Source organism: Lissotriton helveticus, chromosome 10 (assembly GCF_964261635.1).
Source record: "Lissotriton helveticus chromosome 10, aLisHel1.1, whole genome shotgun sequence".
NCBI lineage: Eukaryota > Metazoa > Chordata > Amphibia > Caudata > Salamandridae > Lissotriton > Lissotriton helveticus.
Genome location: NC_136071.1, coordinates 1106220360 through 1106242093, shown reverse-complemented (window position 1 = coordinate 1106242093; position 21734 = coordinate 1106220360). Strand labels below are relative to the sequence as shown.

At 52.1% G+C, this 21734-nt stretch overlaps 1 protein-coding gene across 2 annotated transcripts in view; it reads left to right on the top strand.

Annotated features, from left to right (window-relative positions):
* The window catches only part of DNAJC13 (DnaJ heat shock protein family (Hsp40) member C13), a 1517524-nt gene that overhangs the window by 1338153 nt on the left and 157637 nt on the right, over positions 1-21734 (top strand). For both annotated transcript variants that reach the window (XM_078663869.1, XM_078663868.1), the window contains one exon: positions 16622-16795. In XM_078663869.1, the coding sequence (XP_078519995.1) occupies positions 16622-16795 (174 nt within the window). The remainder of the gene's footprint in view (positions 1-16621; positions 16796-21734) is intronic.

The window sequence follows — 21734 nt, the reverse complement described above, 5'->3', positions numbered from 1 at the left end:
TTGCTCTATAGAGACTCACCAAAATCTTCTTACAACATTGTTCATGGGGAAAATGTCCACCACAAAGACATTCAACCATGTTTCGCCTGCAGAAAAATGATGCAGATCATGGATCTGCTGTTCGTCTGCCTTTGGTGCTAATGTTCCAAGCAAGACTCCAAACTTGCAAAACACAAGAAGCAAGGACTTTCCTACTCAAAGTCCCGAGCCCTCTCGGTCCCTGGCCTGGTTGCTGTCCTCCAAGTCGAAACCAAAAGACAAGTCTTGACGCACGCACAAGAAAACTAAGGGGGAATCCACCCCTACCTGACACGCGTGCTCTAGCGAGAGGTTTGCAGTCAGCGTTCCTAGTATACAACTCAGCCGCCATGATCTGACTAATTCCATACTACAATTGGAGCTGATATGCTTTGAATTTCCCAGCTATTGTCGGCTCTGCTGCAGGTTGAGGCCTTCAACTAGTCTATGGTGCAACTTTCAGGTAATTCCTGTGTCCCCATGGATCTGTTGCGGTCTCCGGTTCACACAAAAGGCCAAATGATGAAGCTAGGGCCACATGGGCCACTCCTCTACACCTTTACCAAGTGTCTTGCTGAACAAGTTACTTACCTTGGGTAGCTCTCTTTCTGTTAAACGCTCTGTTGAAGGGTGAGAGGGAGCAAAGAACACTGGCAGAGTGATGGATTGCACAACTGCATGTTTAGCTGGCGTCTGCAAAATTGCATTGATGCTGTACCCGTTGGAACTTTAAATTTCAATGCAGAGCATGCATATGCCACCTCACATAGCCGATGGGGAAGTAAGATGAACCGGACTAACAGGCCCAGAACACTCCAAGCCAGTTTGACCATGATACAGAACCTAGCCTGAAAATTCAGGAACATACCCCAAACATCCTGGACTGCTTCCATTGGCGGAAAGGCCCTGTTCTCTATACTTGTTCAACACAATGAATGGAAGCTTCTGCAAAGGAATCAGGTGGGACTTCATCTTGTTTATAGTTATAGTGATCCTGTGTCTAGAGGTGGTCTACGGCTTTCTGTGGGGAGCCACCGTAAGCAGCCAGTAGTAACAGTATCCCTAAACTTTGAAAATGGGCAGCGACCACCACCATCACCTTAGGGCACTGGTGAGGATGAAGGGAAGCAGAGCAAACTGAATATGCTTTTGGTCTACCTTGAACCACAGATAATGCCAATGGGACTTCAAGAAGTGTATATAAAAACACATCCTACAAGTCAGTGGACATCAACAATTTGCCTTGGTCAAGGGAAACATGATCTGGGACAGCATGAGCATTTTGAATGTGTCCATCTGCTGGAAGGCAGTCTGATTCAGTGCGCAGGATAGAACTCAGCCCTCCATCTTTTTTAATGTGGATCACATTCACACGTGTCTATGACGGACAACTTTGATACCGACTGCCCTTCACAGGCAGTCCATAATATCCAAGCCTGTGCATTTAACAAGCTTGACCGCATCCTGTCCATCAAGTATCATCTGGGCCATAGAAGTCTGTAAAATTGTCCGGGACTACCAGCAAGATCTCACTAGCCACATCTCAAAGTTCATGTGTGTAGCAACACAGCAGCCAAACTGCATTTATGGACTGCAGTGCTAGACTGGTGGCAGAAAAACATGCAATTGCCAAAAGCATCAATCATTCTGGACTCCTTATCCAGAAGAGTGGTTAGAAATGAGTTTGGATTCATCTTACTGGACACTGCCTGTAACGTAAGACTCTGGTGTGGGGTGGTTCATGAAATATTTGGGTCACCAGGTGCAGATCAGTATCTGAAAGAGACACGTTAGTATTAGATTCCTTACCTTAGAATATCCCCAGGCGTCAGACTGGATCCGGAAATTTTTGCGTAGCAGTACCCTTGCGCGTCGGTAGGCGTCGTCTGCGGCTCCGCGTCCGTCGTCGGCGTCGTGGGCGCCGTGATGACGTCATCGGAGTACTTAGACGCCGCCTCCGCGTGCTGACGTCAGTTCTTCTTTTTTCCGCGCCAGCAAGCGCAGATCTGGAAAAAGCAGTAACCGTAGTCAATTTTGACTAAACTTTTTGATCCTTTTTGATTACTATTTCGAGTCTCTCGACTCCGAAACGGTGCCGATAGGGATGCCCGGCTTCAAGCATTGCGACGATTGCGACCGGCTGATGTCGGTCACGGATCCTCACCGCGTGTGTTTGTCGTGTTTGGGCGTCGACCACGACGACGAGGCCTGCTCCGACTGCCGGGCCCTCTCTTCGAAAGCCAGGCGGGAGGGGTCCCGTAGGCGACTCGAACTCCGGCAGTCGGTCCCGCGCCGCGAGAGGTCCCGATCCCATGGGAGGTCGAGGGACAGGTCGCGGGCCCGGAGCCTCCACAGCTCTGAGAGTGGGCCACACTCCTCCGGGTCGAAGTCGTCGTCAGGTAAGCGGCACAAGAAGTCCAAGCGGCGTCATCGCTCCTCGGACTCCCCCCGACGCTCGCGCGATGCGGCCGGGGGTTCGGGTGACACCGCCCACGCGGCTCCGTCGGAGTCACGGGCGCCGCGTCCAGCCCCATACCCTACGGTCCCTGGGCTCAACGCGACGCCGGAGGAGGTCGAGCGGAGGAGGGATTCGTGAGGATCACGAATGGCGTCTGAACTCGGACGTGGCGCAAGGCTTCTTTCAGCAATGGGAAGAGCCTTGGTTAGATCTATTCGCCACCGAAGAGAACGCGCAATGTCATCAGTTCTGCGCGTTGGAATTTCCAAGGCGGCACTCGCTCGGAGACGCTTTTCGACGCGAGTGGAGTTGCGGTCTACTGTACGCCTTTCCGCCTATACCACTTCTGCCCAGAGTGCTGAAGAAGATCAAGCGCGACCGGGCCCAAGTCATCCTTGTGGCTCCGGACTGGGCACGAAGGTCCAGGTATCCAGAGCTACTCAGTATGTCAGTCGATCCCCCGGTTTGTCTGCCTCTTCAGGGGGACCTTCTGTCGCAGCAGCAGGGGACAGTCCTCCACCCGAACCTATCCAGTCTCCACCTCCATGCTTGGTGATTGACCGGCGACAGTTGAGGCCATTTGACTTGCCTCCTGAAGTCTGTAACGTCATTCTGGCAGCCAGGCGTCCCTCCACAAAGTCGGTATACGCCTGCAGGTGAAACAGATTTGTGGCATGGTGCACAGCAAAGGCTGTGGATCCCCTTGCTGCCCCTCTTTCTGAGGTTCTTCTCTTCCTTCTTTCTCTTGCCCAGCAGGGCTCTGCTCTGGGCACTATCAAGGGCTACCTTTCTGCCCTTTCGGCCTTTCTGAGGCTGCCTGATCAACCTTCTTTGTTCAAGTCCCCTATTGTAAATAGATTTCTAAAGGGCATCACTCACACATTTCCTCCTGTTCCGTTTGTGATGTCTCAGTGGGACTTGAACCTGGTTCTTACGTTTCTGATGTGCGCTCCCTTTGAGCCACTTCACAACTGTCTTCTTCGCCTTCTGACTTTGAAGACTGCTTTCCTGGTTGCCATCACCTCTGCCAGGAGAGTGAGTGAGCTCCAGGCCCTTTCTTGTACTCCACCTTTCCTTTCTGTCCATCCGGACAAAGTGGTGCTGCGTACTAAGCCTTCTTTCCTGCCCAAGGTTGTCACGGCCTTCCACATCGGACAGTCTATCACCTTGCCAACCTTCTTTCCGCCACCGCATCCCTCTAAAGAGGAAAAGCGGCTCCACCGTCTGGCCCCAAAACGTGCGCTCTCATTTTACTTGGATCGCCCACGCCTGTTCCGGGTGGATGACCCAACTCTTTGTTGGTTACGTGGGCGCTAAGAAGGGGAAAGCGGTGCACAAGAGGACCATCTCCCGGTGGATCATCTTGTGTATCCAGGCATGCTACTCCTTGGCTAGAAAGGAGCCCCCTGTTGGATTGCGGGCTCATTCTACCCGAGCCACGGCGACTACCACTGCCCTGGGCAGGGGAGTGCCCTTGCAGGACATTTGCCAGGCAGCTACGTGGGCCTCGCTGCACACGTTTGCACGACACTACTGCCTGGACAGCCAAGTCCGGAGGGATGGCTTCTTTGGCCGTTCCGTCCTCCAGGACTTTCTGGTGTGATTATTGGTTCGCAGACCCACCACCGGGGTTGGTATTGCTGGGGTATCCATTCTAAGGTAAGGAATCTAATACTAACGTGTCTCTTTCAGATGCACAAGTTACTACTTGTGTAACGATCTATCTGTAAGAGACATTAGTTAGTATTAGATTCCTTACCGACCCACCCATCCTCCCCGTTCTGCGGACCGATATCTAGGGTTAGGGTTATCCCCTTTCAGGGCCCTAGTTTCAATGGCACCAGTGTTGGTTTTTAACATGGCTCTGCGTTTCTGGCGCGGAAAAGCTGTGTCTAAGAACTGACGTCAGCAAGCGGAGGCGGCGTCTAAGTACTCCGACGACGTCATCACGGCGCCCACGACGCCGACGACGCACGCGGAGCCGCAGACGACGCCTACCGACGCGCAAGGGTACTGCTACGCAAAAATTTCCGGATCCAGTCTGACGCCTGGGGATATTCTAAGGTAAGGAATCTAATACTAACTAATGTCTCTTACAGATATATCGTTACACAAGTAGTAACTTGTGCAACAAGCATTTAACCAGCACCAAAGCAATGGGAGAAACAATAACTGAGTCACTCAAGAAATCCAACACCAATTAATAAAACTCGAGCAGATTTTTATATATTTTGGATGCCAAAATGAAAAAAAAACACTGGTGGGTTCCGTAGATACAGATTTTACAAGGCATAGTAAATATGCACCTTTTTCCTCAACTGCTAACAAGCATTGGCCAATTCAACAAATGTTTACACTTGGATCAAAAAACTTTGGCTCATTGTATTGCCGTCGGTTAGAGTTACTTTGGGCAACCTATTTCGGCAGTGAGCCAGTCAGGGGGACCTTTAAGGTAATCGGAAAACATTACCTCTGCAGGGGAAGTAGTTCCAAGCACTTTAATCCTTTGCTCTAGGTATTTATGGAAGTGGCCCTGATGTAGGGAATACAGGATGCTAAAGGTGCTCAGTGATGCTGTGGATGCGATTAACTTGATTGGAGGAGGGGGTGGAAGGTCCAGAGCCTTCCTGCGGCTATTTTGCGGTCCACGGGGGTGAGGCTGTTCTGACGTCCATGGAAGTCTTCTCATCCTGGTATAAGTCCAGTCGCAACTGGGCTACCAGTCGTCCGTTATCGCCGTCATAGCCAAATCCTTCGCTGGGTCATAACTCTTCTTCCGGAAGACTAAGCTGCACTCCGACAACGGCAACTTAGAGTGTCAGGTTCTTGTCTCTAGTGCTGCACAGCGTGGGTTGGCGGCGGTGTGAAAATTCGGGGCTACCAACTTGTCCTAGCATCTTCAACTGCTGTAGCCCTGTGCTGCGGACAGGAGGCCAGCCAACTGACTTTGGAGTCTCTTGCTTTGGCTGGGCTCCGGAGAGGACTCCTTCACGAGCAGGGCACAGCAGGCACAGTCCTTTCTCCTTTGCTAGCCACCAAATTCAGCAGGTACAGTTCACACCGGTGCAGCGTCTCTTAGCTTGGTCCTTGGTGCAGCAGAGCAGTCCTTCTTCAGTATTTCTTCCAGTCCAGTCATGATCTAAGTTCGGTATGCCAGGTGTGCCCTTCTTTTGCTCCGAAAATGCCCTCAGGATAAGATGCGGTTGGTGGCCAATGGCTACCCAGTTCCCTTCCTCCCGATGACCAATTCCTGCGAAGTGTGGTATCTGACTATTCCAAGATGCACCATTCTGCCCACTTCCAACATGGCAGAAACCCTCTTTGTGTCCTGAGCACCCATGGCCCATCCTAGAGCTGTGGCTAGCAAGAGGGCTACATGCCCCTGAAAAAACGGGTTTGCAACTGGTTTCCCCATCCCAGTGCCTAGTGCCTAGTGCCAGCCTGTCAACCTAGACAATTGAGCAGCCTTTCTCCCAAGTGTTTCCCATTTGCCCTTCATGGGTGGATTCTCCTTTGAAGCTTGCCTTTTGGGTCAGCACCGTTTGAATTCCTGCATGAGGGAGGTAACACCTTTCTTGTGCAGGCCCCTATTGTATCCTTTCTTGGGAGTCATTAGAATGTCTCCCCAGGAGGGCAGGAAGCTGTCTTGGGGGAAGACCCCATCTGCAGCTGTTAAGGGCACAGGAGACTAAAGGCACCAAAATGGCAACTTTGTAAAAGCTGCACATCACAACAAGTTACATTAATTTTTACTTGAGTATAAAGTCGAGCTTAATGTGACAAGTTGTTTGATTTTTTTGAGTTTTAACTTTGGTCCCACTGTTCAGGAGTTAGCACAAGGGGCGACCAAGTCTTTTCACAGTAAAAACAACAGTTTCTAATTTTTACTGTTAGAACCTGTAAATTACATGTTCTGCCTGTGAAATATGCTGCACCCATGAACGGTAGGCTCAGTAGGCCTGCCTTAGGAGGTGACTTACACATATTGCAGAGGGAGACTTGCTTTGCCATTGCTTTAACTGTCAAAAACTGCTTTTCCAGTCTGTGATAGACTTGGAGTTTCATTTTACCAGTGTCAGTCCCAGGCCCAGGGTGACTCAACCAGGGCTGCAATTCCTGGAATGACCCTCTAACTTACATGCCCTGGGTACCCTTGGTAAGATTTACCAAGGACTTATAGGTGAGTTAGCTTATATCAGTGGGGTATATACTCCACTTCAACATACATTTTTTAGCATCAGGGCAATGGCACTGAGAGCTGGTTAGCAGGCTTAAGTTCACTCTGATTCGATAAACCAGCAGCATCAGTCAAAAAACTTGAAGATGACCATACAGAAAGAGGAATTTCCTGGAACCTCCTCTGGGTTATCCATCAAAAAAACAAAGTTTAATCTCCAGACATTGAAAAGGATTCCCTTTAAAGGGACTATTCTCGACACTGTGGCTTTCAAATTCTTTCCACCACTGCAGTGAGTCCAGAACATTCTCAAAATGATCCCAATGGTTCAAGCTCAGTTCTGTGTTCCAGCACAGATCGCTCTGATGGTTTGACTCTCCTGACCTCGTGCATCCTGCTGATGCTCATGTATTTTGTGACATGAAGAAGCCGCATTGAAGACTTTACCTTCAGTACCTGCAGCAGTGAGGGTATCGCTCAAACAACAGTCCTATTTCGAACAAGACAGTATGGGAACTTCAATAATAAATGATGTAAATCAACTTGACATGTGGCAGACCACTTTCTTTTCCCCATGGAGAGCTAACAGTGGTGACGAATGTATCGTCTCTGGGCTGGGGAGATCACCTGGAGGAGATGGAGACCAGAGTCTTCTGGTCTCCACTGAAGCATAAGTACCATATAAGCCTCTTGAAGGCGCATGCCATCCAGGAGGCCCTCATACCCTTTCTACCTCCATCAGGTGCAAACCTTTTCAAGTTTTGATGGATAACACAACCTCTTTGTAGTACTGTAACAGTCCAGGCAGACTAAGGTCATGTTTGCTGTGCCAGGAGGCGCTTAGACTCTAGAGATGTAGACATTCAAGAGATTCCCCCAAAGGGATGTCACCTAGCGTGCTCCCTCAGCACCAGGACGGACAAGCTCAGCGAGTGTCATCTAGCTGACCACTAGACGTTTCAAAGTGTATTCGCCCAGTGATGTGTGCCTTTGATGGATGGTGTGGCCCCCTTCCCACAATGCTCAGTGTTGAGCATTTTGTTCCTTGGTGTGTCTTGGATACATTTCGCCTTCTGTGGAACTCCGATCTCCTTCATGTGGTGCTGCCTCTTCCAATGCTTCCCCAATTTCTGATGAATGTCATGTCATGAAGCTAAGCTTATCTTGATAGTCTCATGCTGGACTCAAAGGATCTGATGCTCCAAACTGTGGAATCTGTGTATCTGCAATCCTCTCCAGCTGCCACAGGGAATGGTTCTTCATCCAAATCTCCAACGCCTTCTTTTGTGGAGATTGATGTGGAGATTGATCGGAATCACCTGCTGGCAGAGGTAGTGGTGTGAAATGTGGCCATGTATCACCCATCTACCAAATGGGTCTGTCCTGGCTGGTGGATTGAAGTATGAGGTTTAGGGTGAGCCCCTTAGGTCAGTCCGCTTCAGAGTAAGCCCAGCAAGGTCTTGCTGTGGCCACTGCTAAAAGCTACTTATTGGCCCTTTCAACCTTTCTATGCTTAACCAATCCGCCCTCCTTGTTTAAGTCATCGATTGCGAAGCTTTTTTTGAGAAGGTTTACATATACGTTCCTTCTGATGCTCATTTTAATGCCACTGTCTGACCTTAATGTGATCATTACATTCTTGATGTGCTGAACCTCTAAACCAATGCCCAGCTGTTCTTTGGGGTTGTTAACCTTTAAGACAGTGTTCCTCATCAGCGAACACTTCTGCACACTGGGCCTGCGAACTACATGTGCTGTCAGATGCAGTTGCTGTATACCACCTTTTTCCTGGATACGTTGATGCCCAGGACTAGCTCATCCTTTCGTTCAAAAGTGGTTTCACCCTTCCATGTAGGGCAGCCCATCCTCCTCCATGCTTTCTTTTCTCTACTACATCCTGCTAACGAGGAGAGGCCTCATCGGTTGGATCCAAAACGATCCCTTATTTTCTATATAGATCAGATTAAAGAGAACCAAGATGCTAACCAACTCTTTATCAGATTGATCAGTGGAAAGGGGAGAGGTGCAGTTCAGCAATGTACCTTACATTGATGCATTATCTCCTGTAGCAAGCCAAAGCAGCCACTACAGCTTTGGCTAGGGAAATTCTGGTGTTGGGCCTCTGCCAGACCACTTCATGGCCATCTATCCTCACCTATACAAGGCACTATTGTTTTTTTAATCTCAGGCAAATTTTATTGAGCAAATCTTTCATGAACAGAGAAAAAAGAACAGTCAGAGGATACAAGGGTCCAATTTAAGGTACACATATCCTTACCTTAGAATATCCCCAGGCGTCAGACTGGATCCGGAAATTTTTGCGTAGCAGTTCCCTTGCGCGTCGGTAGGCGTTGTCTGCGGCTCCGCGTCCGTCGTCGGCGTTGTGGGCGCCGTGATGACGTCGTCGGAGTACAAAGACGCCGCCTCCGCGGGCTGACGTCAGTTCTTCTTTTTTCCGCGCCAGCATGCGCAGATCTGGAAAAAGCAGTAACCCGTAGTCAATTTTTGACTAACTTTTTGGATAATTTTTTGATCTTTTCCCGAAGTCTTACGACTCCGAGCGGTGCCGTAGGGATGCCTGGCTTTAAACACTGCGAGGATTGCGACTGCGCGATGTCGGTCACGGATCCTCATCACCTGTGTCTAACTTGTCTAGGCGTTGACGACAAGGCCTGCTCCGACTGCCAGGCCCTCTCTTCGAAAGCCAGGCGGGAGCGGTCCCGCAGGCGACTCGAACTCAGGCAGTCGGTCCCGCGCCGCGAGAGGTCCCGGTCCCACGGGAGGTCGAGGGACAGGTCGCGGGCTCGGAGCCATCACAGTTCTGAGAGTAGGCCGCACTCCTCCGGGTCGAAGTCATCGTCAGGTAAGAAGCACAAGAAGTCCAAGAGGCGTCATCGCTCTTCGGTCTCCCCCCGACGCTCGCGCGATGCGGCCGGGGGTTCGGGTGACACCACCCACGCGGCTCCGTCGGAGTCGCGGGCGCCGCGTCCAGCCCCACACCCTCCGGTCCCTGGGCTAAACGCGGCGCTGGAGGAGATCGAACGCTTCCTCATGGCCATGAGGAAACTCTCTCCTCCGACGGGCTCCGCGGCGCCTTCGGGCCCAGCGGACCCGTCTGGGGCCTCTAGCGGGTCGGGGGCTTCGCCGCCGACGCCTTCGGGCCCGGCGCCGCAAGGCTCCGCAATCCCGAAGCCGCCGGTGCCTTCGGGCCCGGCGCCGCGGGACCCCACTAGGCCTTCTTTGGGATCTGGGTCGTCGCCGGTGGACCTTACGACCTCCCCGGCGTCGGACCATCAGGTGTCGCCTCCGGCGCCGTCCTCGGCCGGCGCCGTCCCCGATGCCCCCTTCGTTCCTGTTCCGACATCGGGACGGCCCCGATGGGCGCCGCTCCAGACGTCGTCTGGGGAGTTTTACTTCTATGAACAGGCCCCATTAATTGAAAACCCTGAGTATCAGGAGATGGGTGATGAAGGGGATTGGGAGGGGTCTGAGGACCCTCTGACCCGAGAGTGTCAGTCTCATGCGGACTGGGCGGGAGACCTTGGGGAGGCCAGTGGCCTGGACACCTCTCCAGACACTGGTTTTGTCTCCCCTCCTACCGTGGCTTCGGAGGAGGGGGCAACCTACAGTGTGGTGTTGATGAGGGCTGCCAAGGCCTTGGGCCTTGAGCTCCCCGTCGTGGCCGTGAGGACTAATCTCCTCACTGAGGTCCTTAAACCGCAGTCAAGCTCGGCCGAGCCTCTGCTGCCGTTTAATGAGGCCTTGACCGACGTTCTTCTGGGCACTTGGTCCAAGCCCGCTACGGGTTCGCCCGTAGATAGGAACGTGGCCAGACGCCACCGCCCAGCCCCGGGCGACCCATGTTTCCTGTCCACCCATCCCACCCCCGAGAGCCTGGTCATCCAGGCCTCCAATTCCCAAACCGCATTCCCGTCGGCGGCGCCGGACAGAGAATCCAAGAGGTACGAGCAGTACGGCAAAAAGATCTTCTCGTCCCTTAGTCTGGGACAGCGGTCTTCCAACACCGCATGCCTCTTGGGCCGCTACACCCACTCTCTGTGGGATATGGTTGCGGAAGTGCTGCCAGAGTGTCTGTTGGAGGTACGGGCCAAACTCGGCCAAGCCCTTGTGGAGGGCCGGGATGCAGCCACATATTCTATCCAGTGTGGGCTGGATACCACAGACTCACTAGGTAGAGCGATGGCAACGACGGTGGCGGTCAGACGCCACGCCTGGTTGAGGTCCGCCAACTTTTCGGCCGATGTCCAAAACACACTGATGGACATGCCGTTTGATGGCCGTCGCCTCTTTGGCGACAAGGCAGACCATGCGCTTGAGCGCTTTAAGGACTCCAGGGCTACGGCCAAGTCCTTGGGCCTCTCGGCCCCACGCCAGCAATCTGCGCCTTTCACTCCTTTCGTGGCCACGGAAGGGGTGTACCCACACGTGCTGCCAGCCACGCTCCGCAAGGTAATACCCAACGCGGTGGCGGCCGTGGGAACCGCCGTCCCGGCGGTCGGGGACAACGGCGAGGTCAGTCCACACCTTCCCCCGCAGCATCTGCCTCAAAACCCTCCTAGTCCGTGCTTTCAGGCCCATGTGACGCCAGTGGGGGGCAGGGTTCGCCATCATCACCTCCACTGGCGCACCGTCACTTCGGACAGGTGGGTGCAGCAGATCGTCCGAAGGGGCTACTCCCTCCCCTTTGAGGCGACTCCTCCAGCCATGCAACCGCAGAACCACCGTGTATCGGGGGATCATTTGCGACTTCTGCAGGAGGAAGTTACGGCCCTCTTGGCCAAGGGGGCCATCGAGCGCGTTCCTGGGCCAGAAGTAGGGTGTGGTTGCTACTCCCACTACTTTCTGGTACCCAAGAAGGGCAAAGGGGGCCTACGCCCTATCTTGGACCTAAGGAACGTCAACGGCTTCCTCCGGAAGGAGAAGTTCAAGATGCTGACACTGGCTCAGGTCTTAGCTGCCCTGGACCCAGGAGACTGGATGGTAGCGTTGGACTTGCAGGACGCTTATTTCCACATCCCCGTCCTGCCGGCCCACCGGCGCTACCTGCGGTTCACGGTTGGCCACGAGCACTTTCAGTATACCGTGCTCCCCTTCGGCCTTACCAGCGCCCCACGGGGTAGGAAGAGGTGTGGCGCCGCGGCCAGGGCGACTGACGCTGGAATCTGGGGACCACGGTTCGATCCCCGGCTCCGGCGGCAGGTTAGCCCAGCACTCTGGGCAATTGCTCGCTTAATCTTCCCGACGGCCCCCAGCGCCTAGAGACCCTTACAGGTGATTGTGCGCTTTACAAATGTGGACTTTACTTTTTTCACAAAGGTGATGGCGGTGGTCGCAGCTCATCTGCGCAGGTTAGGGGTTTCAGTCTTCCCCTACCTCGATGACTGGTTGTTGAAGGCGGGCTCGCCCCAGACAGTCGTCAGCCACCTCCAGACTACGGCAGATCTCCTGCACCGGCTGGGGTTCTCCATCAATGTGCCGAAGTCACACCTGCGCCCCTCTCAGACGCTCCTTTTCATCGGAGCGGTTCTCGACTCGGCGCGGTTTCGGGTTTATCCACCCGAACAGCGGGTCCGGGATATTCAGGCTCTGATTCCCATCTTTCGGCCGTTATCCCGGGTCTCGGTCAGGTTGACGCTGCGGCTTCTGGGGCTGATGGCCTCCTGCATCCTGCTGGTGCATCACGCCAGGTGGCGGATGCGGGCTCTGCAGTGGGACCTGAAGTTTCAGTGGGCCCAGCATCAGGGCAACCTATCCGACCACGTCTTGATCTCGGAGGGCACTGCGAGACAGCTGCAGTGGTGGCTCACGGACCGCGATTGGGTCAGCGGCAGATCCCTCTCCCTTCCCCAACCGGAGCACGTAGTTGTGACGGATGCGTCCCTCCAGGGCTGGGGAGGCCACATGGGAGAGGCAGAGATCAGAGGCCTCTGGTCTCCGGAGGAGGCCCGGCTCCACATCAACCTGTTTGAGTTACGGGCGATTCGTCTAGCACTGAAAGCATTCCTCCCCTCTGTCCGGGGGAGTGTAGTGCAGGTGTTCACGGACAACACCACCGCCATGTGGTACTGCAACAAACAGGGCGGGGTGGGGTCGTGGACCCTTTGCCAGGAGGGTCTTCGCCTCTAGTAAATGGCTGGAACGCCAGGGCGTGACCCTGGTGGCTCAACACCTGGCAGGTTCTCCGAACGCCAGGGCGGACGAGCTCAGCCGTCGGTGCATGGTGGATCACGAATGGCATCTGAACTCGGACGTGGCGCAAGGCCTCTTTCAGCAATGGGGAGAGCCTTGGTTAGATCTATTCGCCACCGAAGAGAACGCGCAATGTCATCAGTTCTGCGCGTTGGAATTTCCAAGGCGGCACTCGCTCGGAGACGCTTTTCGTCGCGAGTGGAGTTGCGGTCTACTGTACGCCTTTCCGCCTATACCACTTCTGCCCAGAGTGCTGAAGAAGATCAAGCGCGACCGGGCCCAAGTCATCCTTGTGGCTCCGGACTGGGCACGAAGGTCCAGGTATCCAGAGCTACTCAGTATGTCAGTCGATCCCCCGATTTGTCTGCCTCTTCAGGAGCACCTTCTGTCGCAGCAGCAGGGGACGGTCCTCCACCTGAACCTGTCCAGTCTCCACCTCCATGCTTGGTGATTGACCGGCGACAGTTGAGGCCATTTGACTTGCCTCCTGAAGTCTGTAACGTCATTCTGGCAGCCAGGCGTCCCTCCACAAAGTCGGTATACGCCTGCAGGTGAAACAGATTTGTGGCATGGTGCACAGCAAAGGCTGTGGATCCTCTTGCTGCCCCTCTTTCTGAGGTTCTTCTCTTCCTTCTTTCTCTTGCCCAGCAGGGCTCTGCTCTGGGCACTATCAAGGGCTACCTTTCTGCCCTTTCGGCCTTTCTGAGGCTGCCTGATCAACCTTCTTTGTTCAAGTCCCCTATTGTAAATAGATTTCTAAAGGGCATCACTCACACATTTCCTCCTGTTCCGTTTGTGATGTCTCAGTGGGACTTGAACCTGGTTCTTACGTTTCTGATGTGCCCTCCCTTTGAGCCACTTCACAACTGTCCTCTCCGCCTTCTTACTCTGAAGACTGCTTTCCTGGTTGCCATCACCTCTGCCAGGAGAGTGAGTGAGCTCCAGGCCCTTTCTTGTACTCCACCTTTCCTTTCTGTCCATCCGGACAAAGTGGTGCTGCGTACTAAGCCTTCTTTCCTGCCCAAGGTTGTCACGGCCTTCCACATCGGACAGTCTATCACCTTGCCAACCTTCTTTCCGCCACCGCATCCCTCTAAACAGGAAAAGCGGCTCCACCATCTGGACCCAAAACGTGCGCTCTCATTTTACTTGGATCGCACACGCCAGTTCCGGGTGGATGACCCAACTCTTTGTTGGTTACGTGGGCGCTAAGAAGGGGAAAGCGGTGCACAAGAGGACCATCTCCCGGTGGATCATCTTGTGTATCCAGGCATGCTACTCCTTGGCTAGAAAGGAGCCCCCTGTTGGATTGCGGGCTCATTCTACCCGAGCCACGGCGACTACCACTGCCCTGGGCAGGGGAGTGCCCTTGCAGGACATTTGCCAGGCAGCTACGTGGGCCTCGCTGCACACGTTTGCACGACACTACTGCCTGGACAGCCAAGTCCGGAGGGATGGCTTCTTTGGCCGTTCCGTCCTCCAGGACTTTCTGGTGTGATTATTGGTTCGCAGACCCACCACCGGGGTTGGTATTGCTGGGGTATCTATTCTAAGGTAAGGAATCTAATACTAACGTGTCTCTTTCAGATGCACAAGTTACTACTTGTGTAACGATATATCTGTAAGAGACATTAGTTAGTATTAGATTCCTTACCGACCCACCCATCCTCCCCGTTCTGCGGACCGATATCTAGGGTTAGGGTTATCCCCTTTCAGGGCCCTAGTTTCAATGGCACCAGTGTTGGTTTTTAACATGGCTCTGCGTTTCTGGCGCGGAAAAGCTGTGTCTAAGAACTGACGTCAGCACGCGGAGGCGGCGTCTAAGTACTCCGACAACATCATCACGGCACCGACGACGGACGCGGAGCCGCAGACGACGCCTACTGACGCGCAAGGGTACTGCTACGCAAAAATTTCCGGATCCAGTCTGACGCCTGGGGATATTCTAAGGTAAGGAATCTAATACTAACTAATGTCTCTTACAGATATATCGTTACACAAGTAGTAACTTGTGCTTCAGGTGCGTAAAGTCCTGGAGGGTTGATCGTGACCTGAGGGTCCAGAATACAGAGCAAAATCCAGGTAGCAGATGGTAAATAAGAGCAAAATCACATATGATCATTATATCAACCCATAGGGTGTGTGATATGGCATAAAATTAAGCAATAGGAGAGAAGTAAAAGAAGCTAGATTAAAGGGGGAAAGAAGGGGTACTAGTAGGTATAAAGACCAAACTCATGTATCAGCATGTAGAAGTCCGAGAGGGTCTTTTTGTATATAGGTGCAGGTGTATTCCAGGTCATACGCTCCACTCAATCTACAAATTCAGTTCAGTGTTTTGGGAGTGAAATCAGTTCTGAATATCACTCATATTTGTACCATGCAAGAGAGGGCAGATGTCCATTGGAGTAGGGGGTGGGGAATTGTTTAATTCTCAGGTCCACAGGGTCATTATGCCCATTTGCGCCTACGGGATTTCCTGGTGTAAAGTGCACTTAGCAGACCCCAGCATCTTTTGGGGGTTCTTAGGCATATTTTCAAAAGGTGAAGATTCTGCAGTTAGAAGTCTCTGTCAGAACTTTACCTTTAGTAAACCTCTTTCTAGTGGATACTTTAACTGTAGAATCCTCACTGGCCCATGCTTGTCCCCGATCTGTGGGGTGGATGTCTGATGGGTCATACGGGCCCATTTTAGATTCAGCATTCTATTTACTGCTCTGAATCTGAAGCTGCAAAAGTTATCTTGGTGAAAATGTCAACGTGTGAAAGTGGCACCTTCAAATAGCTCTGCGTCATCACTTTTCCAGGCAGGTCTGAGGCCACCACAGGCGCTCTTGCAGGAAGAAAATGATGGAACCAGTCTAGCACCTTTGCCTACATCTAATCTAAGACCTAGTTTGTCAGGCTGCTCTTGGGCAGTCCAAATCATGTGCTTATGTGCTTGCCATGGATGAAACCAATGTAATATTTTTGTAATATTTTTAAAATAAATTGTCCCGTATCATTTGAAAAGCTTGCAAGTGGACTTTCACTAAATCTATGAATTCAAATTGCTAGGCTTTCAAAACATGTAGCTAGATTGTCATGCGGTGCTTCTGATTCACTTTGGAAGTCTTTGAAATGTGGGGACCTGGTGGTGAATGTATTGGTTTAATGTACTGCATCTCTACCTCTGAGACCAGGAAGGTGTTCTCCATTTAGGAATAGCAGATACCTATACACTATACATTCCTTACATTCATTGACCTGGGGAATGACCACTCTCATTTATGTAGTTAAAAGTTTCAAAACGTTCTGGTAATATGATGTGTTATCGGCTCTTTTTTAATGACCTGAAGATGAAGTATGGGCTCCAAAGTTAACTAACTATATAATCTGTGTACTAGTGTTTTTGATCAAATAAGTCATCTTTCCTTAAACAATGTAGAGTTTCTTTTTGAACAGAGGCAGTGACACACATACAACTGACATAACGTTAGTTCTACAAACATTCTGAATACATCCTAGCTATAGCTCTAAAAGAAGTACACTGTATTGCCTGGTCAGCTTTCTTCTCAGTTCTCAAGTTATGACAAGTGTTGTTTTTTTGTGCTTTAAAAGTGACTACCTGCTCCTCATGCAAGAACATTGCTATAACAGATACAATAATTATGTGTACAGAGATTATAAATAGTCTTTTATGCAGCAGCCCATTATAATGCTAGGAAGCTGTATTTTAAAAATGAATAAACAATGGGTTCTCATTTATTTTCGTTCAGTTGAATGAAAGTTTCAACATCGCCTACAGTGAAGGACAAGGCGAACTCTCCGTGGGTGGAGTCTTCCTGAGGATCTTCATTTCCCAACCAGCATGGGTTTTAAGGAAACCCCGAGAATTTCTCATTGCACTATTAGAAAAATTCACAGAACTGCTGGAAAAGAACAATCCTCACGTAAGATTTTCTGCTATTTTAAGTATTTTCCCCACCATTTCTCATACATGGTTCTTTATTAAGTCTGTTTCAAATATAGTGCTGATCCTTTAAACCACCAAATACCACACAGCTCCAACCAGGAATCCCACATAATGGCATACATGCTTTAATTCGGTACTGCAATACATAGATACAGCTCCAATCCCAGCCATCCCAGAGTCATCCCATGCGTCAGTTTCACTTTGAAGCACCCAGTGCGTCAATAGCGCTTAGAAAATTCATCCGCCTTCATCCTATACATTGGGCAGATGCTTCACTAACCTATTTCCAGATGATTACCCTGTCTAAATTGTATTCTTAGGGTCGAATCGTTGACTTGACACAATAGTGTACTGCCTTTATTTAGATTCTGGAGCATTTCACCATTTCTTAAGAGTGTGTACTAACCACGTATGCATCCTGGATTAATCACTATTTTATGTACATAGATTGTATAGTACCAACGCACTTTACGTTCACTCATTTTCACTTGCATTGAGTCGTTGCGCCATTTGGGATCATCATCTTACTTACAAATTGATTGAAGTATAAAACTACAGTGATTTTGTATATTTGTTAAAAATATTAATACAACTGTCCAATTGGGAAATGGAGCCTTTATTATTAGATTACACAGACCCGGGGTTACTGGGTAGCCCCTTATTCTTACACATACATAGATTCAAAATATTGACTTTGGTCATGGTTTCTGCATCCATGTATCCAGGGGTGCTGGATGGTGTCCTGGGACTTGAGGATACCTACTTTCATGTACACATCCTGCAGTCCCTCAGACTCCTTCCTTCAGTTTGTGGTGAAATAATAACACTTTCAATTTCCCATCCTGCCCTTCGGCCTGCACCCCTTCGGGTGTGTACGATGGTGATGGCGCTGGTTGTTGTCCATCTCCACAGGTCAGGGACAAGCATACTCCTGTGCTTCGAAAACTTGCTCTTGAAACTGGCTTATCACAGTCAGTTAAGCACCACCTATAGGCAACTGTCTAACTGCTCTCATCCCGGGGATTCTCCGTAAATGAGCCGAACTCCGATCTGCAGTCTGCACAGAGAATACCCTTCATAGGGCCATCATGGAAACTGTGGCATTAAATACATTTCCACCCATGCAGCGAGACCCGGATCTTCAGGTTAGGATTCAGATGTTTCAAGCGCCCTTCTCCGTTCCGAGGCAGATGGTTGTAAGGCTTCTTAGCCTCTTATTCTTATGCATCCTGCTGGTCCCACGTGCTAGGCCTTGAATAGGTCCTCTGCCTGCAGTGGGCAGAGCCCCGGGGTTGTCTTTGTGACCACATGTACATTTAAAAAAAGGCAGCCCAGAACCTTCCGAAAACTAATTTGTCTACCCTATCAAGAGCTCACAATAGTGACAGATGCGTTCTCTCTTGGTTGGAACATTCATCTGGGAGAGGTGAAGATCTTTAGTCTGCAGCAGAGCAGAATCTCCCCCCAATACCTATTGAGTTTTGCTTGATTTGGTTAGCCATGAAGCCCTTTCTCCCATACATCAAGGAGAAGCAGATCTAGGTTTTAATGGATATCACAACTTCCATGTAGAACTGCAATAAGCGGAGCGGTGTGGGGTTGCAGGTCCTCTGTCAGGAGGCACAGCATCTCTGGAAAGTCCATTCATTTGGCCAGCTTGCAGGCATTAGCTGGTGGCACAGGCTCAAGACACCTTCGACTGATGTAGGATGATTGGTTAGAACTTTTTCACTACCACTGAGAACATATAGCCTCATGATTAATGCTCAAAGGAGTTTTTGCCAAGAGCTTCACTGGGAGACACTTCCTACCTGCAGAGGGACACTGAGCACTTGACTGCGTTCCTACCTTTGCCTCAAGTTCTGAAGGTGAGGATTGATGAGCCTCAGATCATCCCAATAGTTTTGGAAACAATCAGGCATTTGTGAAGCGCACTACTCTCTCCTGAGGGTCTCAAGGCGCTGGGGGGGTTTCGGGCAGCTCCAGCTCATCTGAAGATCCAGGTCTTAAGGCTCTTCCTGAATGCTTGCAGTGTGCGGGTTCGTCTGATGCTGAGAGGGAGTTTGTTCCAGGTCTTGGCCGCGATGTAAGAGAAGGTTCTTCCTCCCATTCAGGTTCTACGTTGGATTTCGGCCAGGGCAAAGTCAGCAGAATGGAGGTTACTCCTGGGGGAGTAGAAGGATATTCTTTGGTTGAGGTATAAAGGTCTGGCGTTGTAGAGGGCATTGTAGGCGTTCGTGAGTATCTTGAAAGACACTCTTTTGTTGACGGGGAGCCAGTGGAGGTCTCATAGGTGCTGTTCTTGTGGTGGGATCCTGAGGACGAGCCTGGTTGTGGCATTCTGGTTCTTGGGCCAGGAGAATGTGCTATGCTGATGGACATGTTGTCAGTGACAACGTTCTCTGTGCCCCGACTCTGCAACATCAGCCTTCAAACTGCTTTAGTTTGCCCATAGTGATACACAAACACCTTATGGGAGACAGAATCTGACATTTTCTTCCAGGGTTGCCTCTTATCCTCGGAGTTTGAGGATACCAGTATCTGAAAGAAACACGTTAGTTAGATTCCTTACCTTAGAATAACCCCCAGGCGTCAGACTGGATCCGGAAAATTTTGCGTAGCAGTACCCTTGCGCGTCGTCTGCGGCTCCGCGTCCGTCGGCGGCGCGAGTACGTAGATGCCGCCCTCGCACGGTGACGTTAGTTCTTCTTTTTTCCGCGCCAGCACAAGCAGGTCCGGAGAAAGCAGTACCGTAGTCACTTTTTGACTAAACTTTTTTGATAATTTTTGATCTCTTCTCGAGTCTTCACGACTCTCGGTGCCAGTAGGGATGCCCGGGTTCAAGCTCTGTACCGACTGCAACCGACTGATGTCTGTCCCTCTCTCCTCCGTTGGGTCCCGCGGTGCCTCCGGGCCCCGCGGTCCCGACTGGGAGTCCAGGCGGGCCGGGCGCACCCAACGGCGCCGTCGGCGACTTTGGTCCCGACGCCGCAGGCTCCCACTGGATCCGGTTCCGGATCCGGGTCGCCGCTGGTTGACCTCACAACCCCACCGATGACGACCCCCAGGGTGTCGCCACCCCCGCACCGTCCCCGCACGGCGCCGCCCCTGATCCCTCTCTTGGTCTGGATCCGGCGTCGGACCAGCGTCGACCGACGCCGCATTCGACGCCGGTTGAAGAGCATTTCTTCTTTGATCCGGCTCCATCCTTTGACCCTGAATTTCAGGAGATTGAAGATGAAGGGGATTGGGAGGGGTCTGAGGACCCTCTGACACGTGAGTGTCAGTCCTTCCAGGACTAGACAGAGGAGCTAGGGGAGGCCCATGGTGTTGATACCTCCGCTGACACTGGCTTTGTCTCCCCTCCTACCGTGGCTACAGAGGAGGAGGGGGCTGCTTATAGTGTGGTGCTGACGCTGGCAGCCAAGGCCTTGGCGCTTACGCTCCCCGTCGCTACTGTGAGGTCTAACATCCTCACTGAGGTCCTTAAACCGCAGACTGGCGCTCCGGAGCCTCTACTGCCGTTTAATGAGGCTCTCATGGACATCCTGTTGGGCACCTGGTCCAGCCCCCCCTGTAGATAGGAACCTTGCCAGGCGCCACCGCCCAGCTCCGGGCGACCCTAGCTTCCTGTCCACCCACCCCCGAGAGCCTGGTTATCCAGGACTCTACTTCCCAATCCGCATTTCTGACTGCACCCCCAGATCGGGACTCCAAAAGGTATGAACAGTTTGGTAAGAAACTGTTCTCATCCCTCAGTTGTGGGTTGCGGTCAGTCAACACCGCTTGCCTTTTGGGCCGTTCTACCCACTCTCTGTGGGATACGGTTGCGGTTGTGCTGCCAGAGTGCCCGGAGGGGGCCCGGGCAAAGCTCGCTCAAGCCCTCGCGGAGGGACGAGACGCAGCTCTGTATTCCATACGATGTGGGCTGGATACCACGGACTCGCTGGGCAGGGCGACGTCAACGACGGTGGCGGTTCGCCGCCATGCCTGGCTGAGGTCTGCAAACTTCTCGGCCGACGTCCAGAACACCATCATGGACATGCCGTTTGATGGCAGCCACCTCTTTGGTGGCAAGGCAGATCATGCGCTTGAACGCCTCAAGGACTCCAGGGCTACGGCCAAGTCCTTGGGCCTCTCAGGCCAGCGTCAGCAGCAGTCTGCCTTTCGCTCCTTTCGTGGCCAAGGGAGGGGCGCCCCTTCACGTCCTGCCAGCCACGGGCCGCAGTCTAACATCCAGCGCGGCGACAAACGTGGTAACCGCTGTGGCGGTGCCAGGGGACAACGGTGCGGCCAGCTCACATCCACCCCCGCAGCATCCGCCTCAAAGCCCTCCTAATCTGAGCTTTCAGGCCCATTTAACGCCAGTGGGGGGCAGGGTCCGGCATCACCTCCTTCACTGGTGCACCATCACTTTGGACAGGTGGGTGCTGCAAATCGTCCGAAGGGGCTACTCCCTCCCCTTCGAGCGACCCCTCCAGCCATGCCACCGCAGTACCACCACGTGTCGGGGGATCACTTGCAACTTCTGCAAGAGGAAGTGTCGGCCCTCTTGGCCAAGGGGGCCATCGAGCGCGTTCCTGGGCCAGAAGTAGGGTGTGGTTGCTATTCCCACTACTTTCTGGTTCCTAAGAAGGGCAAAGGGGGCCTATGCCTTATCTTGGACCTACGGAACGTCAACGGCTTCCTCCGGAAGGAGAAGTTCAAGATACTGACTCTGGCTCAGGTCTTCGCTGCCCTGCACCCCGGAGACTGGATAGCAGCGTTGGACTTGCAGGACTCGTATTTCCACATCCCCGCCCTGCCGGCCTACCGGCGTTACCTGCGGTTCATGGTAGGCCACGAGCACTTCGAGTTCACCGTGCTCCCCTTTGGCCTTACCAGTGCCCCACGGTTGTTCACGAAAGTGATGGCGA